The 21,545-nt window shown below is 46.9% G+C and overlaps 1 protein-coding gene across 2 annotated transcripts in view; it reads right to left on the bottom strand.

Annotated features, from left to right (window-relative positions):
• The window catches only part of LOC135056662 (alpha-2-macroglobulin-like), a 644,880-nt gene that overhangs the window by 349,418 nt on the left and 273,917 nt on the right, over window positions 1-21,545 (bottom strand). For both annotated transcript variants that reach the window (XM_063962106.1, XM_063962105.1), the window contains exon 15: window positions 1,203-1,358. In XM_063962106.1, coding sequence (XP_063818176.1) covers window positions 1,203-1,358 — 156 coding nt within the window. The remainder of the gene's footprint in view (window positions 1-1,202; window positions 1,359-21,545) is intronic.

Genomic DNA, 21,545 nt, shown 5'->3' on the forward strand with positions numbered 1-21,545 from the left:
TATTAAGACATCAGCACCCCAATATTTAACAGTGCTCCTGCCCCCTGTACAACACAGTGACAGCCAGGACAGCAACACCCATGTACAGCTGCAGCACCCGGCAGTAACAGCACATAAAATACCAGTGACAGCCAGGACAGCACCCCTAACACAGCACAGGTACACCACAGCAGCAGCACTCCTACAGCGCACACCACCCACAGAGAGACAGAGGTCTGTCTCCCTCACTCTCCAAGTCTGGAGTGAAAATGGCGGCGACGCGCGGCTGTTTATATTGAATCCAAAACCCACGGGATTACGACAGCGGGATGATGACGTTTTGCCTCGTTCTGGTTTCCGAGTATGGCGGATCCAGGCTCGGAGTGTGAAGTTCGGGGGGGGGGGGGGGGTTCGGTTCTCAGGGAACCGAAGCCGCTCATCTCTAATATATATATATATATATATATATATATATATATATAAAATTTACTTTTAAGAATCCCTAGTATAGCTGTACAAAGGATAAAACATGCATACTTACAAAAACAAAAAAGATTAAATACTGTGGTTGCTTTTTCTTTTCTTGAGTTCCCTACTTTCTGGCCAGAACCTTTGTCTGGGCTGCTCATGCAAGAAAACTTTGCGGGGAGATTAACATGGTCAATTGATTCTACCACCAACATAATATGGTCTGCTCGATATAGGGAGATTGTGGCCGGGATTTTTGATTGTTTGTACACACTATACGATAACTTTGATCGTTCTACCGATTATTGGCAAATCGGGCCAATAATTGTATACTGTGTACTTAGCTTTATACTTAAACATCAGTGATTAGTGTACCCATTAAATCTCTCTTGAGTCTCCAATTATGGAGAAAGCACTGTTACTCTAACAAAAATAACTTTGGTACTGTGGAAAACTGTGGTGTATTGTGTAAAAAAAAAAAAAATTAGTTTTCATGTTCAAGTACCTGTGTCATCTCTAATGCAGAATAGGAAAAACAGTTTGTCCTTTACGAAACAAAGATCTAGAAATCATGGGAATCATATCAAGTCTCAAAATCAGCAAACAGTTTAGATCAAATAAATATAAAAGTGATGTCAGAAAAGCACATTAGTTAATATCTTGCTGGAAACTGGAGGGAGAAGTTGAAGAAATGGGGACATCTTGGCAATCATAGTTTCTATCTATTCATATCTTAAGAATGAATATAAACTTACAAAATCTGTCAGCAATGAGGTGTCCTCATGAGCTTTGTGAAGTAAAAACCCTTTATCCACAGATCGCACGGAACACAAGGTTTCAGACTCGGCTGTAAGCTTTAGATTCACCTTATCCCCAGGACGGACCTGAGCTTCTGAGAAACTGAGTTGCACCTGTTTGATATATTGCACATTAAGCAGAAGTTAAAAGGAATATTTAAAAATAAATATATTTCAGGGTATTCTTAGATTATCTGGTCCAATAAACACACAAAGCTCATGAAACTTTCTTTCATATGTAGTTTATCATATATGTTTATCTGATAAGAACTTTACTGTTTGAGATAGGGTTGCATCTGAGCAAAGGAAAGGGTTTTGAGTTTCATACAGTACGTTATCAAAAAATTTGGATTTTGTTAACAGCCTGGACAAATGTGAAATGAAAGAGTGCTCAACTAACGTTTGCCAGCCGACTGGATGACAATCAACTGTGTTGCATCCTTCTACTTAGCAGTGTTTACTTTGAAATATATTCAGACATTTATGCATTGATAAGTACCAATATTTTACATACAGGGGAGCCACCATCATAATCATTATTATTAGTAAAGTTTACTTAAAAGACAACACATATTCTGTAGTGCTGGAAGTCAAGGAACAATTACTGTAAGTAAAACATAGTAAAAACAAACTATAAGTAACATGAATGTGCAAGTCAACCAATGGTTTTATCTAGAGATGAGCGGTTCGGATTTTGAGAACTACTCCGATCTTCCCCTATCCAGGGCAGTCGAGCCCGGGGCTCGGATCTGCCCCAGCTGCCTCTAGCCCGGCCCGAGGCAAACACTCAAGATCCCGCTGTCGGCTCTCACTTGTTCACCACGGATGCCAATTTCAAAAGTCAATGGGACTGACCGCTGATTGGCTGAGAGAGCAGTCTGTCACAGCTCTCAGCCAATCATCATGTCCCCATAGACTTTAATGGGGAAAGATGGCGACCCGCACCGCTGTGACACCACCGCCTGCACTGCCAATACTGACAACTGCAATGCCGACGCCGCCACCCGCACTGCTGCCACCCCACACTGCTGGCACCCCTGCACTGAGGATACCGCTGGCACTCCCGCGCAGCCGACACCCCCGCACTGAGGACACCCCCGGCACTCTTGCACTGCCGACACCCCACACCGCCGGCACCCCACAATAAGGATACCGCCAGCACTCCCGTGCTGCCAACACCCCGCACTGAGGACACTGTCGGCACTTCTGCACTGCCAACACAACCGGCACCCCCGCACTGCTGACTCAGCCAGCACGCCACACTGCTGGCACACCCAGCATGCCTGCATTGTCGACACTGTCGGTGCTTCTGCACTGAGGACACTGCCAACACTCCTGCATTGCCGAAACCACCATCACCCCAACAGTACCAACACCACCAGCAACTCTGCACTGAGGACACCACCGTAACTGCCGACAACGCCAGCACTCCAGCCGTGCCGACACCGCCTGCAACCCTACAATGAGGACTCTGCCAGCACCCCTGCACTGCCGACACTCCCGCACTGAGGACACCACTGGAATCCCCTGTCACAGTAAGTGCACTATTGGTGTATTCGCCCTGCACTGTATCCTGTATTGTATCCGACCCACATTGTATCCCACACTAACCTGCGCTATTGCCAGATTATCCCGGGTTGCGACTCTGTGTTAAAGGGTACCCGAAAAAAATAATCCAGGTCCAGTTACCAGGGAATCCAACCCAGGTAGCGAGCAGGATTGGACCCAGGAAGGAGAACACGGGTAACGGGGCAGTGTAAATGGGAAACCTGGGTCATCCGACCAAGGTCCTGTTTACAGCATGGGGAGATCCGGATTTCCCCGAATTTAGAAATTATGTCATCTTCAACCATCGGCAGAAGACTTCCAACCTGGGAATGTTTGTAAGTAAATAAAAAAAGCAAGCAACTGGGTAAAACCATGTTGCACTGCAGGTGGGGCAGATGTAACATGTGCAGAGAGATATAGATTAGGCTGGGGTGGGTTCAAACCAAAATCTTAATTGCAGTGTAAAAATAAAGCTAACACTTCTGGACTACATGCAAGAACATAAAAGGAAGGGGGGGGGGTGAGGGGGGGCTAGATTGCATACCCTTACTACATGTAATGAGAGGTGGTACCCTGTTGAGACTTTTCGTGCCACAGACAAAGAGAAAAAAATGCAGGTGCACTATTCAAACATTACTAAGTAGAAATGTAATACATTTTTCAATAAAATAGGGGTTTTTGTGCATAATTTTGGCCAAGGTTATGGGCTCACTCAGCCCATCCAGGTAACCTCATAATCGGGTAAGTACCTACCATTGCCAGGGTTCAAGTCTAGGGTGTGGGACACCCTGAACCAGCCCAACCAAACCACCTCAAGGCAACACATTAATGAGAGATAGCAAGTGAAGGGTTAAAGAGTAAATGTATCAAAGATAAATCTGACACCCAAGGCGCAAACACACTTGTGCAGCCACCTGGGAATATCAAAGGCCACTTCACCCTTATATATACAGTAATGCAAAATCAAACTGGAATTCCCAAGTCAAAGGCGCTCAGTGCAGTTTCATATAAAATAATTGCAAGATACTTATGTCCTCCATATATGAATTTTGAATGACGAATTCGTCTGTTCTTCTCAGAAGTGCCATTTTCTCATCCACTTGTTCCTCACATATTGGTCACTATATATATGTAAAAGAAATATATACAAAAAACACAGTGTAATGCGTCCTATATCACAAGGTAAAACATAGTTTGTTTCCAAATCCCAAAATCTTCTAAGTAATCCAATGCATATCAAACTCACAATATAGCGTATGTAATTCCGCATATAAAGGTATCGTTTATGCCTGGTGTAACATCTATTCTTTCCCCCAGATGAAGATGCGTACCATACTCACTCTCGGTCAGATCGTAATCCTCCCATCTGGGTTTCTTTGTGGAGTGTTTTTCAAACATGCACTCCTCAGCATACACAATAAATATGATGATGGCGTGAAAAGTACCAAAAACTTTTATTCACACCATATAAAAATAAAAATACATATGTACACCAGTGCTTAAAAATGGGTATATATAACACATGTAATCCACTCTGAAAACAGGTACTTGTTTACCAGCTCAGCCGTCGGACGAAAACAGCACAACTGGTCTGATGTTACTCACAAATCCAGCCTCACGAGGGAAACCTGTGTCAACAATAACCCGCACTCTTCCAACGCGTTCCCATATGTGGGTTATTGTTGACACAGGTTTCCCTCTTGAGGCTGGATTTGTGAGTAACATCAGACCAGCCGTGCTGTTTTCGGCGGATGGCTGAGCTGGTAAACAAGTACCTGTTTTCAGAGTGGATTACATGTATCATATACTGTATACCCATTTTTAAGCACTGGTGTACATATGTATTTTTAAATGGTGTGAATAAAAGTTTTTGGTACTTTTCACACCATCATCATATTTATTGTGTATGCTGAGGAGTGCATGTTTGAAAAACACTCCACAAAGAAACCCAGATAGGAGGATTACGATCTGACCGAGAGTCAGTATGGTACGCATCATCTGGGGGAAAGCATAGATGTTACACCAGGCATAAAAGATACCTTTATATGCGGAATTACATACGCTATATTGTGAGTTTGATATGCATTGGATTACTTAGAAGATTTTAGGATTTGGAAACAAATTGTGTTTTACCTTGTGATATAGGACGTATTACACTATGTTTTTTGTATATATTTCTTTTACATATATATATATATATATATATATATATATATATATATATAGTGACCAATATGTAAGGAACAAGTGGATGAGAAAATAGCACTTCTGAGAAGAACAGACAAATTCGTCATTCAAAATCCATATATGGACATAAGTAACTTGCAATTATTTTTTATATGAAACTACACTGAGCGCCTTTGACTTGGGAATTCCAGTTTGAAGTGTTAAAGAGTGTTACTGTAGATAAGTGAGAGCAGCTGCTATGTGTCAGGAATGTTACAGGGGTAAAAGAAAAAAGGTGTGAAAAATATTCACTTACATTCACTTATCTAACATTCTATTCACTTATATAACATTCTATTCACTTCTTATCTAACATTCTATTCACTTATCTAACATTCTATTCACTTATCAAACATTCTATTCACTTATCGAACACTAACAATTCACTTGCTATCTTTTACTAGTGTGTTGCCTTGGGTTGGTTTGGTTGGGCTGGCTTAGGGGTGTCCCATGCCCTAGATTTGGTGGGATTTACCTGATTATGAGGTTACCTAGACCTGGTGGGTAAGCCCATAACCCAAGGATTATGCCAAATAACTCTATTTAAGTGTAAATTTTATTGAAAAATGTATTACAATTCTAACATGTAATGTTTGAATAGTGCACCTGCATTCTTTCTCTTTGTACATGCAAGAGCAGCCAGTATTTACCCTGCACAGAAAAAATATAAATGTATTCGCTCTCCTTGCATTGCAGTATGGTTTGTTCCAGACACAAAGTTGCTTGTTTTTTGCTGTACTTACAAACATGAATCAGGCCCTTGGTTCCATTCCAGGATTGAGGGGTATATGTATCAATTTACAATGTTAAAAAAAAAATGTCTGTGCCCAGCGGCCAGAACATGGGCTCCCCTGCGGTGAAAAGCAAACATTCACTTACTTCCCTACCACTAAATGGCTTAGAGTAGATCCTGACTAATGTAGATGAAGTATCAACACTATTCTCATCCTCCTGCTCTACTACCTTTCATCTTGACTCTATACCCTCACAAATAAGTAAAGTTCTGTCTCCTGTGCTCATCCTAACCTTAACTAAAATCTTTAATCTCTCTCTCTCTCTCTCTCTCTCTCTCTCAATCTCTCTCCTGGTATCTTTCCTTCACTGTTCAAGCATGCCGTGATTACTCCCATTCTGAAAAAAACAAAATACTGACCCTAACTCTCTTTTAAATTCTCTCAGCTCCCATGCCCCTCCAAGCTACTTGAGAGACTTGCCTAAACATGCGTCACACACTATAACTCAAACAACTTATTTGACCCACTGCAGTCGTTCCCAACACTCTACAGAGACAGCAGTGTCTAAAATAGTATATTATCCGGTCATTGCAAAGTCTAAAGGCCATTTCTCATTTCTTATTCTTCTAGATCTCTCTTCTGCTTTTGACACTATTGTCTACTCTCTTCTCATACAAACACTACAATCCCTAGGTCTTCAGGACACAGCCCTATTTTGGTTCTCATCCTACCTATCTAATCGCTTCTTCAGTGTCTGCTTCTCTGAATCCACCTCCTCTTCGCTACCTCTATCAGTTGGAGTACCGCAAAGCTCCGTCTTAGGTCCACTGCTTTTCTCAATCTATACCACATTTCTTGGCAAACTAATCAGCTCTTTTGGATATCAGTATCATCTGTACGTGGATGATACTCAAATCTACCTATCCTCCCCAGATGTGTCACCATCTGTATTGGTCTGTGTCACTGAATGCCTTTCTGCCATTTCATCTTGGATGTCATCTCGCCACCTCAAGCTTATATTTTAAAAACAGAATTGATTATATTTCCACCCACCAATTGTAGTTACCAACCTGATATCTCTATCACTGTTGAGACTCAACAATCAACCCTACCCCCACAAGCTCGCTGCCTAGGTGTCATCCTTGACTCTGAACTGTCCTTTTATCCCCACATTAAAAATCATGTTGCATGCATCTAAAAATATATCCAAAATACAACGATATCTTGCACAAGACACTTGAAAAACTCTAATCCATGCTCTCATTATCTCCCACATTATTGTTGCAATCGTCTTCATACTGGCCTTACCAAACAGAGACTCTCACCACTACAATCCATTCTGAATGCAGCTGCGAGGCTAATCTTCCTATCGAGATGTTCATTGTCTGCTGATCCGCTCTGTTAGTCCATCCATTGTTTATCTGTATTCTACCATATTCAATATAAAATACTTTTATTCACCCACAAGATCATTAACCAAACTACACCAACATACATCTCTTTGCTTATCTCAAAATATCTCCAAACCTGACCTCTCCTCTCTGCACAAGATCTGAGTCTCTCATCCACACTCATTACTCACTACCATTCACAACTGCAGGACTATCTTCGGGCTGCCCTCCCACCAGAGGCGTAACTAGGGTTTTTGGAGCCCAGGGCAAGATCAATAATGGCGCCCCCCCCCCCCCCCCAAAAAAAAAAAAAAACAAAAAAAAAAACAATTTTCTAATAAAAAGAATGAATTAATAAAATGATGATAATAATAAAATAAAAAAAACACAAAAGGAAAGTATGTGCAGACGCCACCGGTGTCACTACATATACAGATGTCAGGGTGTGTATGTATGTGTATGTAGGTGCAGTGGTCGAAGTAGAATTTTGAAGGTGGAATGAAAGAGTTTAGATAGCAATTATGCGCGCGCCGAAGGCGCGCGCGCTCCGGAAAAGGGGCGCGGTCACTCAAAAGGGGCGTGTCCTTCAGTGTATTAGGACCCCTTATACTATCTAGTACTGGTGCCCCTTTCACATTATAGCACACGGTATGAGCCGAAATTCACATTATAGCACACAGTATGAGCCGAAATTCACATTGCCCCACACGGCATGAGCTGAAATTCACATTATGGCACACAGTATGAGCCGAAATTCACATTACCCCACATGGTATGAGCCAAAATTCACATTACTCCACATGGTATGAGCCAAAATTCACATTACCCTACATGGTATGAGCCGAAATTCACATTACAGCACACGGTATGAGCCGTAATTCACATTACAGCACACGGAATGAGCCAAAATTCACATTACCCCACATAGTATGAGCCGAAATTCACATTATAGCACACGGTATGAGCCAAAATTCACGTTACAGCACATGATATGAGCCAAAATTCCCATTATAGAGTTAGGGGATCCTACCCTCAGAATTAACATGGCCTGTGGGGCACTATGATGAGGGAGCCCACCCCCTTAATAGACTAATTGCAGAGTTTAGCAGCGGAAGGGCTGCAGCGGTTTCTCACCCCAAGCTGCGGTGCTTCTGCCACCTCCGACACTCCACATCTTCGGCACCACCCGGGATGCAGAGCACCGCACCGGGTATGCACCCTTTTCAGTGTGGTCTGCTGCGCTCTGAAGGGGTTCTTGTTTCATGCTGCAGGATTCCGATGTGCACCTTCCTCCCCGCTGTTACTGTCACGGTAAGCATTAGTATCGTTTACCGCAGAGGCCATTTTCTGAGGCATATGTGTTAAACCTCAGGAACTGAGATGCCCTTCTCACCATACAGCTGTGTGGCCGAGCCGGGCGGGGGGACAACCAGCAGCAGCATGCCGGATATCAGCAGCAGAGGGTGCGGGCTGTACATACTTGAGGCAGCTGGATATTCAACAGTGCTGAAAGCCTCCGGAGCCCGCACCCCCGGAGCTGCAGTACACCGGCAGAGGACACCCATCCCCCGAACCCTGCGTAGCCCAAAGCCGGACATCAGCAGCATGTTGAACGCGGAAGCAGAAGCTGCTTATTGCCGGTCAACGTGCTGCTGATCTCCGGCTTTGGGCTCTGCACGTGCATTACAGCCCCCACCCTCGGCTGCTGATATCCGGCATACTGCCCCTGCTGCTGGCTTTCCACCCGCCCGGCTCGCCCACCCAGCTGGATGGTGAGTGAGAAGGGCATCTCAGTGCCCGTGGTTTAATACATATCTCTCTTCGGTAAATGGCCATTAGTACATCCCACACACACTGATTACACACACACAGACTGGCCACCCCCAAATCCTACACACACCCACTCAGACTACAAACACACACATTCTCATACTTTCCTCTCCCCCACACACACACACTGGACTGCAAAAATGTACACACACTGACACTGTTCCACACACACAAAATTAACACACACTCACACTGTCCCACACACACAATTAACACACACGCACACTGTCCCACACACACAATTAACACACACGCACACTGTCCCACACACCAGTGGCGTGCGGTGAGGTCAGTGGCGTGCGGTGAGGCACTACAGCATAATGTCTGCCGAATCCTGCCAATGAGCCCTACCGCCACCGAACCAATGCCCGCCACTGCCTCTGAGCCGATGCCCACTGCCACCACCAATGGCTTACAAACTGGCCCACCATCAACTGACCCAGCCCTCCGCCACTAATTTGCAACTCAGTCCAAAGCCGCCAATGCCCGCTGCATGCCTGCTCATCATACTTGTGATATATTGTACAATTTTATAGAAAAAAATAATAATTAGTGTTTGGGACTGGGAAAGGAGTGGGAGGAGGACATGAATGCAATTTTGTTGTCCAGGGCTTCCATTAACTTAATGGAGAAGGGTCTGAATGGGTTAAAAATGTCCAAAAAAAACTGCGTGAGGTCCCCCCTCCTAAGTATAACCAGCCTCGGGCTCTTTGAGCCGGTCCTGGTTGTTTAAATACTGGGGAAAAATTGGACAGGGGTTCCCCGTATTTAGACAACCAGCATCGGGCTCTTAGTCCGGTCCTGGTCCCAAAAATACGGGGGACAAAAGATGTAGGGGTCCCCCCGTATTTTTAAAACCAGCACCGGGCTCCACTAGCCAGGGACATAATGCCACAGCCGGGGGACACATTTATGTAGGTCCCTGCGGCCGTGGCATTACCCCCCCAACTAGTCACCACTGGCCGGGGTTCCCTGGAGGAGTGAGGACCCCTTAAAACAAGGGGTCACCCCCCCTCCAGGCACCCAAGGGCCAGGGGTGAAGCCCGAGGCTGTCCCCCCCATCCGTGGGCTGTGGATGGGAGGCTGATAGCCATGTAAGTAAAAAAGAATATTGTTTTTTGTTGTGGAACTACAAGGCCCAGAAAGCCTCCCCCGCTTGCTGGTACTTGGAGAACCTCAAGTACCAACATGCAGGGAAATAACGGGCCCGCCGGTACCTGTAGTTCTACAACAGAAAAAATACCCAGGTTTTCACATGAACCAACCTATTGTGGTACCTGCGGCTACTAGGGACTTGGAGGACAGTGACAGTAAAAATTTATTAAAACACACTGACACACTCACACATACTTACCTATATCCCACGCCGGTCACGTCCACTTGTCCAGTAGAATCCAATAGGGGTAGCTGTAAAAATGAGAGACACATTACTTACCTACATCCCAAGCCGGTCACGTCCACTTGTCCAGTAGAATCCAATAGGGGTACCTGTAAAAATGAGAGAGAGATTACTTACCTACATCCCACGCCGGTCACGTCCACTTGTCAGTAGAATCCAATAGGGGAATCTGTAAAAATGAGAGACAGATTACTTACCTACATCCCACGCCGGTCATGTCCACTTGTCCAGTAGAATCCAATAGGGGTACCTGTAAAAATGAGAGACAGATTACTTACCTACATCCCACGCCGGTCACGTCCACTTGTCAGTAGAATCCAATAGGGGTACCTGTAAAAATGAGAGACAGATTACTTACCTACATCCCACGCCGGTCACGTCCACTTGTCAGTAGAATCCAATAGGGGCACCTGCAAAAATGAGAGAGAGATTACTTACCTACATCCCACGCCGGTCATGTCCACTTGTCAGTAGAATCCAATAGGGGTACCTGTAAAAATGAGAGACAGATTACTTACCTACATCCCACGCCGGTCACGTCCACTTGTCCAGTAGAATCCAATAGGGGTACCTGTAAAAATGAGAGACAGATTACTTACCTACATCCCACGCCGGTCACGTCCACTTGTCAGTAGAATCCAATAGGGGTACCTGTAAAAATGAGAGAGAGATTACTTACCTACATCCCACGCCGGTCACGTCCACTTGTCAGTAGAATCCAATAGGGGTACCTGTAAAAATGAGAGACAGATTACTTACCTACATCCCACGCCGGTCACGTCCACTTGTCCAGTAGAATCCAATAGGGGTACCTATAAAAATGAGAGACACATTACTTACCTACATCCCACGCCGGTCACGTCCACTTGTCCAGTAGAATCCAATAGGGGCACCTGTAAAAATGAGAGACAGATTACTTACCTACATCCCACGCCGGTCACGTCCACTTGTCCAGTAGAATCCAATAGGGGAATCTGTAAAAATGAGAGACAGATTACTTACCTACATCCCACGCCGGTCACGTCCACTTGTCCAGTAGAATCCAATAGGGGCACCTGTAAAAATGAAAATGATACTTACAAACTTCAATCCACAGGAGGAGAGAGAGAGAGAGAGAGAGAGAGAGGGGGGGGGTAGAGGAGAGAGAGAGAGAGAGAGAGGGGGGTAGGAGAGAGAGAGAGAGAGAGAGAGAGGGGGTAGGAGAGAGAGAGACTAACCTGCTGCTGCTGCTGGGGAGACCGGCACACACTGCAGGGCCACGACGGGAGGACGGAGCCGGCGGAGCAGGGGGAGAGCCGCACAACACCGCTCCTGTCAGCAGCAGCGGAGGAGGACGGGGGCGCACACTGCAGACACCAATCACCGCCGGGACAATTAACACACGCACACTGTCCCACACACGCACACACACAATTAACACACACACGCACACTGTCTCACACACACACACACTGTCTCACACACACACACTGTCCCACACACACAATTAACACACACGCACACTGTCCCACACACACAATTAACACACACGCACACTGTCCCACACACACACACACACACACACACACACAATTAACACACACGCACACTGTCCCACACACACACAATTAACACACACGCACACTGTCCCACACACACACACAATTAACACACGCACACTGTCCCACACACACAATTAACACACACGCACACTGTCACACACACACAATTAACACACACGCACACTGTCACACACACAATTAACACACACGCACACTGTCACACACAATTAACACACACGCACACTGTCACACACACAATTAACACACACGCACACTATCACACACACAATTAACACACACACACACTGTCACACACACTATTAACACACACGCACAATTAACACACACGCACACTGTCCCACACACACACACACAATTAACACACACGCACACTGTCCCACACACACAATTAACACACACGCACACTGTCACACACACACAATTAACACACACACACTGTCACACACAATTAACACACACGCACACTGTCACACACACACATACAATTAACACACACGCACGCACACTGTCCTACACACACACAATTAACACACACACACTGTCCCACACACGCACAATTAACACACTCACACAATTAACACACTCGCACTGTCCCACACACGCACAATTAACACACTCACACAATTAACACACTCACACTGTCCCACACACACACAATTAACACACTCACACAATTAACACACACTCACACACACTGTCCCGCAACCCCCTCTCCCGACAGAAAAAAAACTAAAGTCCACTCCGCTCACCTGGCTCAGTAAACCCGCTCACTGCAGGCGTGCGCGCGCATACCGTCGCGGTCGCGCGCACGCGCGATCGCGCACAGTATAATGTGTAGGGAGACGGAGGGAGAGGGAGGGGAGGGGAGAAGGAGGGAGAGGGAGGGGAGGGGAGACGGAGGGAGAGGGAGGGGGGGGAGATAAGCGGAGGCTCCTGGCTGCCGCTGCCTGTCCAGTGTGACAGGCACAGCAGCCGGGAAGACAGGGAGAGCGCCGCAGGTAGCGTCGGCGGAATCCCTGTTGCATGGGGTGAGCGGGCCGTGCCGGTGGCGCCCCCTCTGTTGGGGCTTCCACAGCGCCCAGGGCACGTGCCCTGCTCGCCCCGTGCTAGATACGCCTCTGCCTCCCACGCACAATAAGACTCTCCTCTAGTCTCCAAATCTTCAAGAGTTCCCTGAAAACGTACCTCTTCAGGCAAACTTATCAAATTCTGGAACTGCCAACATAACCCTCATAAACTTTCCTTTCTAACTTATATCCCCACTGCACAGTCCATACATAACCTCACATATTTTGTATTTCTTCACTACTTTCACATACTCCTGACCCCTGGACAACATTGCTGTGTGACCATATCATACAACAAGAACGATTGCAATCTGGTGGACCATTATGCAATACATAACACCTATCCTTTTGTATCAGTGCCTATTTCCCTATAGATAGTAAGCTTGCGAGCAGAGCCTTCCTACCTCTATGACGGTATGTTATTATCTAGTTTTGTTTGATCACTGTTGTTTCCAAGCGCAATGGAATTTGCTGTGCTATATAAGAAACGGTTAATAAATAAATAAGTAAATAATAAATAAATTGCCTCTTATCCCAGAGATAGAAAAACTATTGTTGCAATTAATAGGATTTTAAATACCTACCGGTAAATCCTTTTCTCGTAGTCCATAAGGAATATTGGGGACAGAATTAGTACGATGGGGTATAGACGGGTCCAAAGGAGCCAGTGCACTTTAAATTTCTTCCACTGGGTGTGCTGGCTCCTCCCCTCTATGCCTCCTCCCACAGCTCAGTTTTAAGTAAAACAGTGCCTGAAGGAGAATGACATACTTGAGAGAAGGAACATAACAACGACAGGTGTGAGATTTAAACACCAGCACACCAATACAAAACTTAGCCATCAAAGTCTGGCAATATTAACAGCAACAGCTGAACAGGAACAAGTAACAGAGAACCTGCAGAAAGTCACCGCACAGAGGCGGGCGCCCAATATCCCTTATGGACTACGAGAAAAGGATTTACCAGTAGGTATTTAAAATCATATATTCTCTAGCATCTATAACGGATATTGGGGACAGAATTAGTACAATGGGGATGTCCCAAAGCTTCCAGAAAGGGCAGCAACGTGCGGGGACAATTGCAGTACCGCTTGCCCAAACTGGGTATCCTCTTTGGTCAGGGTATCAAATTTGTAGAACTTCACAAAGGTGTTTGTCCCCGACCAGGTAGCAGCTCGGCATAGTTGCAGTGCCGAGACTCCACGGGCTGCCGCCCAGGAAGAACCCACCGATCTAGTAGAGTGGGCCTTCAGAGACTGTGGAACCAGTAAGGCTGCTGACGCATAGGCTTGTTGGATAGTAAGCCTGATCCAACGAGCAATGGACTGCTTTGAAGTAGGGCAACCCTTTTTACGCGCATTATACAGCACGAACAAAGATTCCGTCTTTCTGATCCGAGCCGTCCTCTTGACATAGATTTTCAAGGCTCATACAGCATCCAATGCCTCCGGAAGAGCAGCAGTGTCAGAACCGGACAGAATCACAATAGGTTGATACAAGTGAAACGCGGAGACCACCTTTGGCAGGAACTGCTGTCTAGTCCTGAGCTCCGCTCTGTTCTCGTAAAAGACCAAGTACGGACTTTTGCACGACAAGGCCCCCAATTCTGAGACACGCCTAGCAGAAGCCAGTAACAGCGCCGTTTTCCACGTGAGGTACTTATCTTCTACTGTCGTCAGAGGTTCAAACCAGGAGGACTGTAGAAAGCGTAACATTACATCCAGATCCCAAGGTGTCGTAGGAGGCACAAAAGGAGGTTGTATGTGAAGCACCCCTTGAAGAAGGTCTGAACTTCCGGCAAGAGAGCCAACTTCTTCTGAAAGAAGATGGAAACAGCTGAAATCTGGACCTTAATGGATCCCAGACGCAAGCCTTTATCTACGCCAGCCTGCAGGAAATGGAAGAACCTTCCCAAGTGGAATTCTGCAGAGGGATATTTGCGTTCTTCGCACCACGAGACATATCTCCGCCAGATATGATGATAGTGTTTTGACATCATCGGTTTTCTGGCTTGCACCATAGTGACAATGACCTTTTTGGAAAGCCGTTTGTGAGCTAGGGTGTTGCGCTCAACTTCCATGCTGTTAAACGAAGCCGCTGTAAGTCCGGGTAGATGAACAGTCTTTGTTGAAGAAGTTCCCTTCTTAGTGGAGGAGGCCAAGGGTCCTCTACTGACAAGTCCAGAAGAGCCATGTACCAAGCTTGTTGGGGCCAATACAGGGAAATCAAGATTGCTTCCACTCTTTGATGTCTGATTCGCTGGCGCACCTTTGGGATCAGAGGAATTGGAGGAAACAGGTAGACCAGCTGGTAAGGCCAAGGCGAAGTCAGCACATCCACTACACACGCCTGAGGGTCCCTTGTTTGTGAGCAATAACGGCGAAGCTTCTTGTTGAGATGAGAGGCCATCAAGTCGATCTGTGGGCAACCACACCTGTCGATGATCAGTTGGAACACATGAGGGTGTAGTTCCCACTCCCCCGGGTGGAGGTCGTGGCGACTTAGGAAGTCAGCCTCCCAGTTGTCCACTCACAGGAATGAAGATTGCGGACAGCGCTCTTGCATTTCTTTTAGCCCAGAGGAGTATTCTTGACACTTCTTGCATGCAGGCTCTGCTTTTTGTCCCTCCTTGTCGATTGATGTACGCCACTGCTGTGGCGTTGTCCGACTGCACCTGGATCGCCCGATCCCGTAGTAGGTGAGACGCCTGAAGCAGATCATTGTGGATAGCCCGAAGTTCCAGAATGTTGATCGGAAGTAGGGCCTCTTGGGCAGACCACCTGCCCTGGAACTGTGCCCCCTGGGTGACAGCTCCCCATCATCTTAGACTCGCATCCGTTGTGAGGAGGATCAATCCTGAATCCCAAAGCGTCGACCAGTGTCAGACTGGGGCATGCAGGGCGCACCGGAGGAATGCAGTGCTAGGGGCCCATGTTAGGGGTGTGGCCAGTTTTCAGAGGGGGTGTGGCCTGCCACCTTATTGGTTTGACTAACCATTAGAGAGTGCAACATCTGGGCCTCTTCAAAAATATATACAGTAAATTCAGCTGTTGCATGCATGATAATGTACCAGATTAATAACAGATTAATAACAGTAATACACTGTAGAACATACACCATAGTCCAGTATAAGGTAACATATGTATAATGTATATTTCAAGTGCACAGTCTGGAACCTGATCCTTAGAGCAGGAGGTGGGGCCTCAGGCAGTGGGGCCCACCGGTGGTTTCCCCTGTACCTCTGTGGGCCAGTCCAAGCCTGGCGTCGACCTTCCAACAGGTTGGAAGACTGTAGCCACCACAGTAGAGAAATCCTGGCCTGGGGTGACAGCCGAATCATCCGGTGCATCAGAAGATGGGAACCGGACCACTTGTTCAGGATGTCCAATTGGAACGGTCTGGCATGAAACCTTCCGAATTGAATCGCCTCGTACGAGGCCACCATCTTTCCCAACAATTTTATGCAAAGATGAATGGAGACTCGAGCAGTTCTGAGTACCATGCAAACCATTTCTTGAAGTGTTCTCCCTTTTTCCTCTGGGAGGAACACTTTCTGTGCTACAGAATCCAGTAGCATCCCCAGAAACAGGAGCCGCTGAGATGGTTCCCTGTGGGACTTCTGTAGATTGAAGATCCACCCGTGGTGAGACAGAAGTCAGATAGTGCGATCTATATGGAGCAATAGAAGCTCCCTGGAACTCACTTTTATCAGGAGATTGTCCAGGTATGGAATCACATTGACCCCCTGGACCCTGAGCTGAAACATAATTTCTGCCAACAGCTTCGTGAACACCTTCGGAGCTGTAGACAGGCTGAAGGGTAACGCCTGAAACTGGTAGTGATCGGTCAGTAGGGCAAACCTCAGATAGGCCTAATGAGGAGGCCGAATTGGGATATGTAGGTAAGCGTCCTTGATATCCAGGGACACTAGGATTTCCCGTTGTTCCAGGCCTGTGATCACCGTTCTCAAAGATTCCATCTTGAATTTGAAAAACTTCAGGTGAGGATTCAAGGACTTCAGATTCAGAATGGGTCCCACAGACCCGTCTGGTTTCGGTACTACAAACAGACTGGAGTAGTAACCCTGTCCTTGTTGTAGCAAGGGTACTGGAACAATAACCTAGGACTGGACCAACTTGTTTATGGCCAGTAGTAGCGTACCATGCATACTTTCCAAAGCTGGTAAGCCTGTTTTGAAAAATTGTTGGGGAGGAGTACCGTCGAACTGCAGTTTGTAACCCTGAGAGATAAGGTCCCTTACCCAAGCATCTTGACAGGAACCGTCTCGGATGTAGCTGAAGTGACGTAACCAAGCTCCCACCATGAGGGTGGGTGGGCACCATCATGCTGAAGTCTTTGCGGGAGCAGAACTGGTGTTCTGGTCCTGAGATCCAGCAACGGCTGGTTTCCTAGGTTTTCCTCTGGAGTCTCTAGCTGCGTTGTAGGCCTCTCTGGCCCTAGATCGAAATCTGGAGGACCGAAAGAACTGAGTAGACGGTCCCGGATAGGTACATCTAGCAGGTGGAGCCCCTGAAGGGAGAAATGTGGATTTCCCGGCTGTAGCTTTGGAAATCCATGCGTCCAATTCACCTCCAAAGAGCCATTCACCTGTGACGGGAAGAGATTCCACATTACGTTTGGAGTCAGCACCAGTAATCCTCTGACATAACCATATGGCTCTGCACGCAGACACAGCCATAGCCGTGGTCCTAGCATTAATATAGCCAATCTCTTTAAGGGAATCACAGAGGACTCTTGCCGTGTCCTGAATGTGAGTCAGGAAAGTAACAGTATTAACTAAGGTCATATCACCCGAGAGGCCTTCCTTAATTTGACTACCCCAGGAATGAATTGCATGTGTCATCCAGCAACCTGCAATGACCGGCCTTTGAGCAACACCTGCAGAAATGTAAATACACTACTCAAAAAAATAAAGGGAACACTTAAACAACACATCCTAGATCTGAATGAATGAAATATTCTTATTAAATACTTTGTTCTTTACATAGCTGAATGTGCTGACAACAAAATCACACAACAATTATCAATGGAAATCAAATGTATTAACCCATGGAGGTCTGGATTTCAAAATTAAAGTGGAAAAACACCCTACAGGCTGATCCAACTTGATGTAATGTCCATAAAGCAAGTCAAAATGAGGCTCAGTAGTGTGTGTGGCCTCCACGTGGCTGTATGACCTCCCTACAATGCCTGGGCATGCTCCTGATGAGGTGGCAGATGGTTTCCTGAGGGATCTCCTCCCAGACCTGGACTAAAGCATCCGCCAACTCCTGGGCAGTCTGTGGTGCAACGTGGTGTTGTTGGTGGATGGAGTGAGACATGATGTCCCAGCTGTGCTCAATTGGATTCAGGTTTGGGGAACGGGCAGGCCAGTCCATAACATCAATGCCTTTGTCTTGCAGGAACTGCTGACACACTCCAGCCACATGAGGTCTAGTATTGTCTTGCATTAGGAGGAACCCAGGGTCAACCACACCAGCATATAGCCTCACAAGGGGTCTGAGGATCTCATCTCGGTACCTAATGGCAGTCAGGCCACCTCTGGCAAGCACATGGAGGGCTGTGCAGTCCCCCAAAGAAATGCCACCCCACACCATTACTTACCCACTGCCAAACCGATCATGCTGGAGGATGTTGCAGGCAGCAGAACGTTCTCCTTGGCATCTCCAGACTCTGTCACGTCTGTCACATGTGCTCAGTGAGAACCTGCTTTCATCTGTGAAGAGCACAGGGCGCCAGTGGCGTATTTGCCAATCTTGGTGTTCTCTGGCAAATGACAAACGTCCTGCACGGTGTTGGGCTGTAAGCACAACCCCCACCTGTGGACGTCGGGCCCTCATACCACCCTCATGGAGTCTGTTTCTGAACGTTTGAGTAGACACATGCACATTTGTGGCTTGCTGGAGGTCATTTTGCAGGGCTCTGGCAGTGCTCCTCCTGTTCCTCCTTGCACAAAGGCAGAGGTAGCGGTCCTGCTGCTGGGTTGTTGCCCTCCTACGGCCTCCTCCACGTCTCCTGATGTACTGGCCTGTCTCCTGTTAGCGCCCCCATGCTCTGGACACTACGCTGACAGACACAGCAAACCTCCTTGCCACAGCTCGCATTGATGTGCCATCCTGGATGAGCTGCACTACCTGAGCCACTTGTGTGGGTTTTAGTGCTACAACTAGAGTGAAAGCACCGCCAGCTTTCAAAAGTGACCAAGACATCAGCCAGAAAGCATAGGAGCTGAGAAGTGTTCTGTGGTCACCACCTGCAGAACAACTCCTTTATTGGGGGTGTCTTGCTAATTGCCTATAATTTCCACCTGTTGTCTATTCCATTTCCACAACAGCATGTGAAATTGATTGTCAATCAGTGTTGCTTCCTAAGTGGACAGTTTGATTTCACAGAAGTGTGATTGACTTGGAGTTACATTGTGTTGTTTAAGTGTTCCCTTTCTTTTTTTGAGCGGTGTAGATTTTAGAGTGGTCTCAATTTTCCTATCTGCCTGGTCCTTTACTGTAAAGGCGCCCGGAGCAGGGAGCACCGGCTTTTTAGAAAGGCGAGAGACTGAGGCGTCTACTGCTGGAGACTCTTCCCAGAATTTTCTGCCTTGAGGGACAAAGGGGAAAGTATTCAAAAACCTTTTTGACACTTGATATTTTTTATCTGGATTCTTCCAGGCTCTTTTAAATAAGTCATCCAATTTCTTGGAATCAGAGAATGTGACTTTCAGTTCATCTTGAGGGAAGAAATATAACTGCTGAGTATTTGCATCCTCCAGGGGGAGTTTTAACACATCCCTAATAGCCAATATGAGATGTTCAATACTCTGGAGAGGGGTGGAATCCCCACTTATGGGGTCCACATCATCCCCATCATCCTTTATATCATCATCAGTATCTGAAAGGAGTGCAGGCAGAGCACGTTTCTGTGCACCTGAAGCAGACAGGGGGGGGGGGGTGGGGGTTTAGCAGTTAGGCTAGCCACTGCTTGTTGCAGTTCCTGAGTCTTATTGGCATTTGCAGTGAGCTGAGATGACATATCAGACATCATAGTTTTGATAGGCCCCAACCAGGAGGGCTCTGGACTCTCCCCCACAATGATCTCAGCATGCTGAGATGACTGACTACACTGCTCACATGATATTGAGCTGGATGAACTAGAAGAGAATCTGGCATTACATACACTGCATGACTTCTGTTTTACCATTGTGATCAGAAAAACCGGTATAACACACACACACACACACACACACACACACACACACACACACACACACACACACACACACACACACACACACACACACACACACACACACACACACCCTGATAATATATATTACAAGCCTGCCCTATTGCATGTGAGAGGAGACAGGGAAAAGAGGATCCTAGCGCACCCAGCGCTGCACAGCCCCAGGGAGGCTGTCAGCGTTTTTATGTGTAAACACAGGGAGACTGTTACTGATAAAAATCCCCCAAGGGGATGTTATTGTGCACAAGAATAGCGGCTCCCCCCCCCACACCCCCCCACACCCGGTACCAGCGATCCAGGGACAGTTTGGAGGAGCTGCGGAGGCTGCTGCAGCTGCTACTATGCAGAGGAAGGCGCCAAAATGCAGCTGAGCCCGCTCTCATGTAGCTCCTCCCCCCGTCATGGCGCCGGAGCTACTACTGTATTTTTATACTGGCCATGTCTCCCCATGTGTAAAAACCTCACATAAATGCTTGGTTTACCTCATATTAGCCAGTCTCACGCGGGGACCACAGCGGGTCCCCCCCAGGAGGGATCCACCCACCACACCCGCGCTGTCAGCCGCACAGTAAACCGGGGGATCCCCTTAGCAGGGCCCCCGGTTGGTACTCACCACCGACGATCACCTTCAGGCAGCGTTAGGGGTGTGCGGCATGCTGCGACAGCCAAGGCGCCATGCCCTGCTGAAGAAACAGCCTCTCAGGACGGTGGTCCTTCAGCGGGGAAGCGGCTCTGCACCTCAAGAAGCCGGTGACCATCCCCCCTTATCTCCCACGGCGCAGGTATGTTGTTGCCCAAACAGCAAACCAAAATAAATAAAACTTAAAAAGAAAATGAAGAAAAAACTCTGGAGCTTCAGAGTGTGCATCCTCTCCTGAGGGCACTTTTTTCTAAACTGAGCTGTAGGAGGAGGCATAGTGGGGAGGAGCCAGCACACCCAGTGGAAGAAATTTAAAGTGCACTAGCTCCTTTGGACCCGTCTATACCCCATCGTACTAATTCTGTCCCCAATATCCCTTATGGATGCAAGAGAAAATTTAAATTAAAATTAAATGGGGAAACTGAGCAATGCTCACTTTCCCAATGCCACTGATTGGCAGTGATAAGACAATAGTTGCTTCTTTGTAGCTGGCCCAGGTCCCCACTGCACATGTGTGTCCCGGGGTCACACACGTACACCGCACAAGAGGTCCAGACTTAGCCTTCCATGTGCAGATTCTTCAAAATAGAAATCAAAATTACTAAAATAGTTTTAAAGAAGGAAAAAAAATAGGATTTTAAACCT

This window comes from Pseudophryne corroboree, chromosome 3 (genome assembly GCF_028390025.1).
Source record: "Pseudophryne corroboree isolate aPseCor3 chromosome 3, aPseCor3.hap2, whole genome shotgun sequence".
NCBI classification, from domain to species: domain Eukaryota; kingdom Metazoa; phylum Chordata; class Amphibia; order Anura; family Myobatrachidae; genus Pseudophryne; species Pseudophryne corroboree.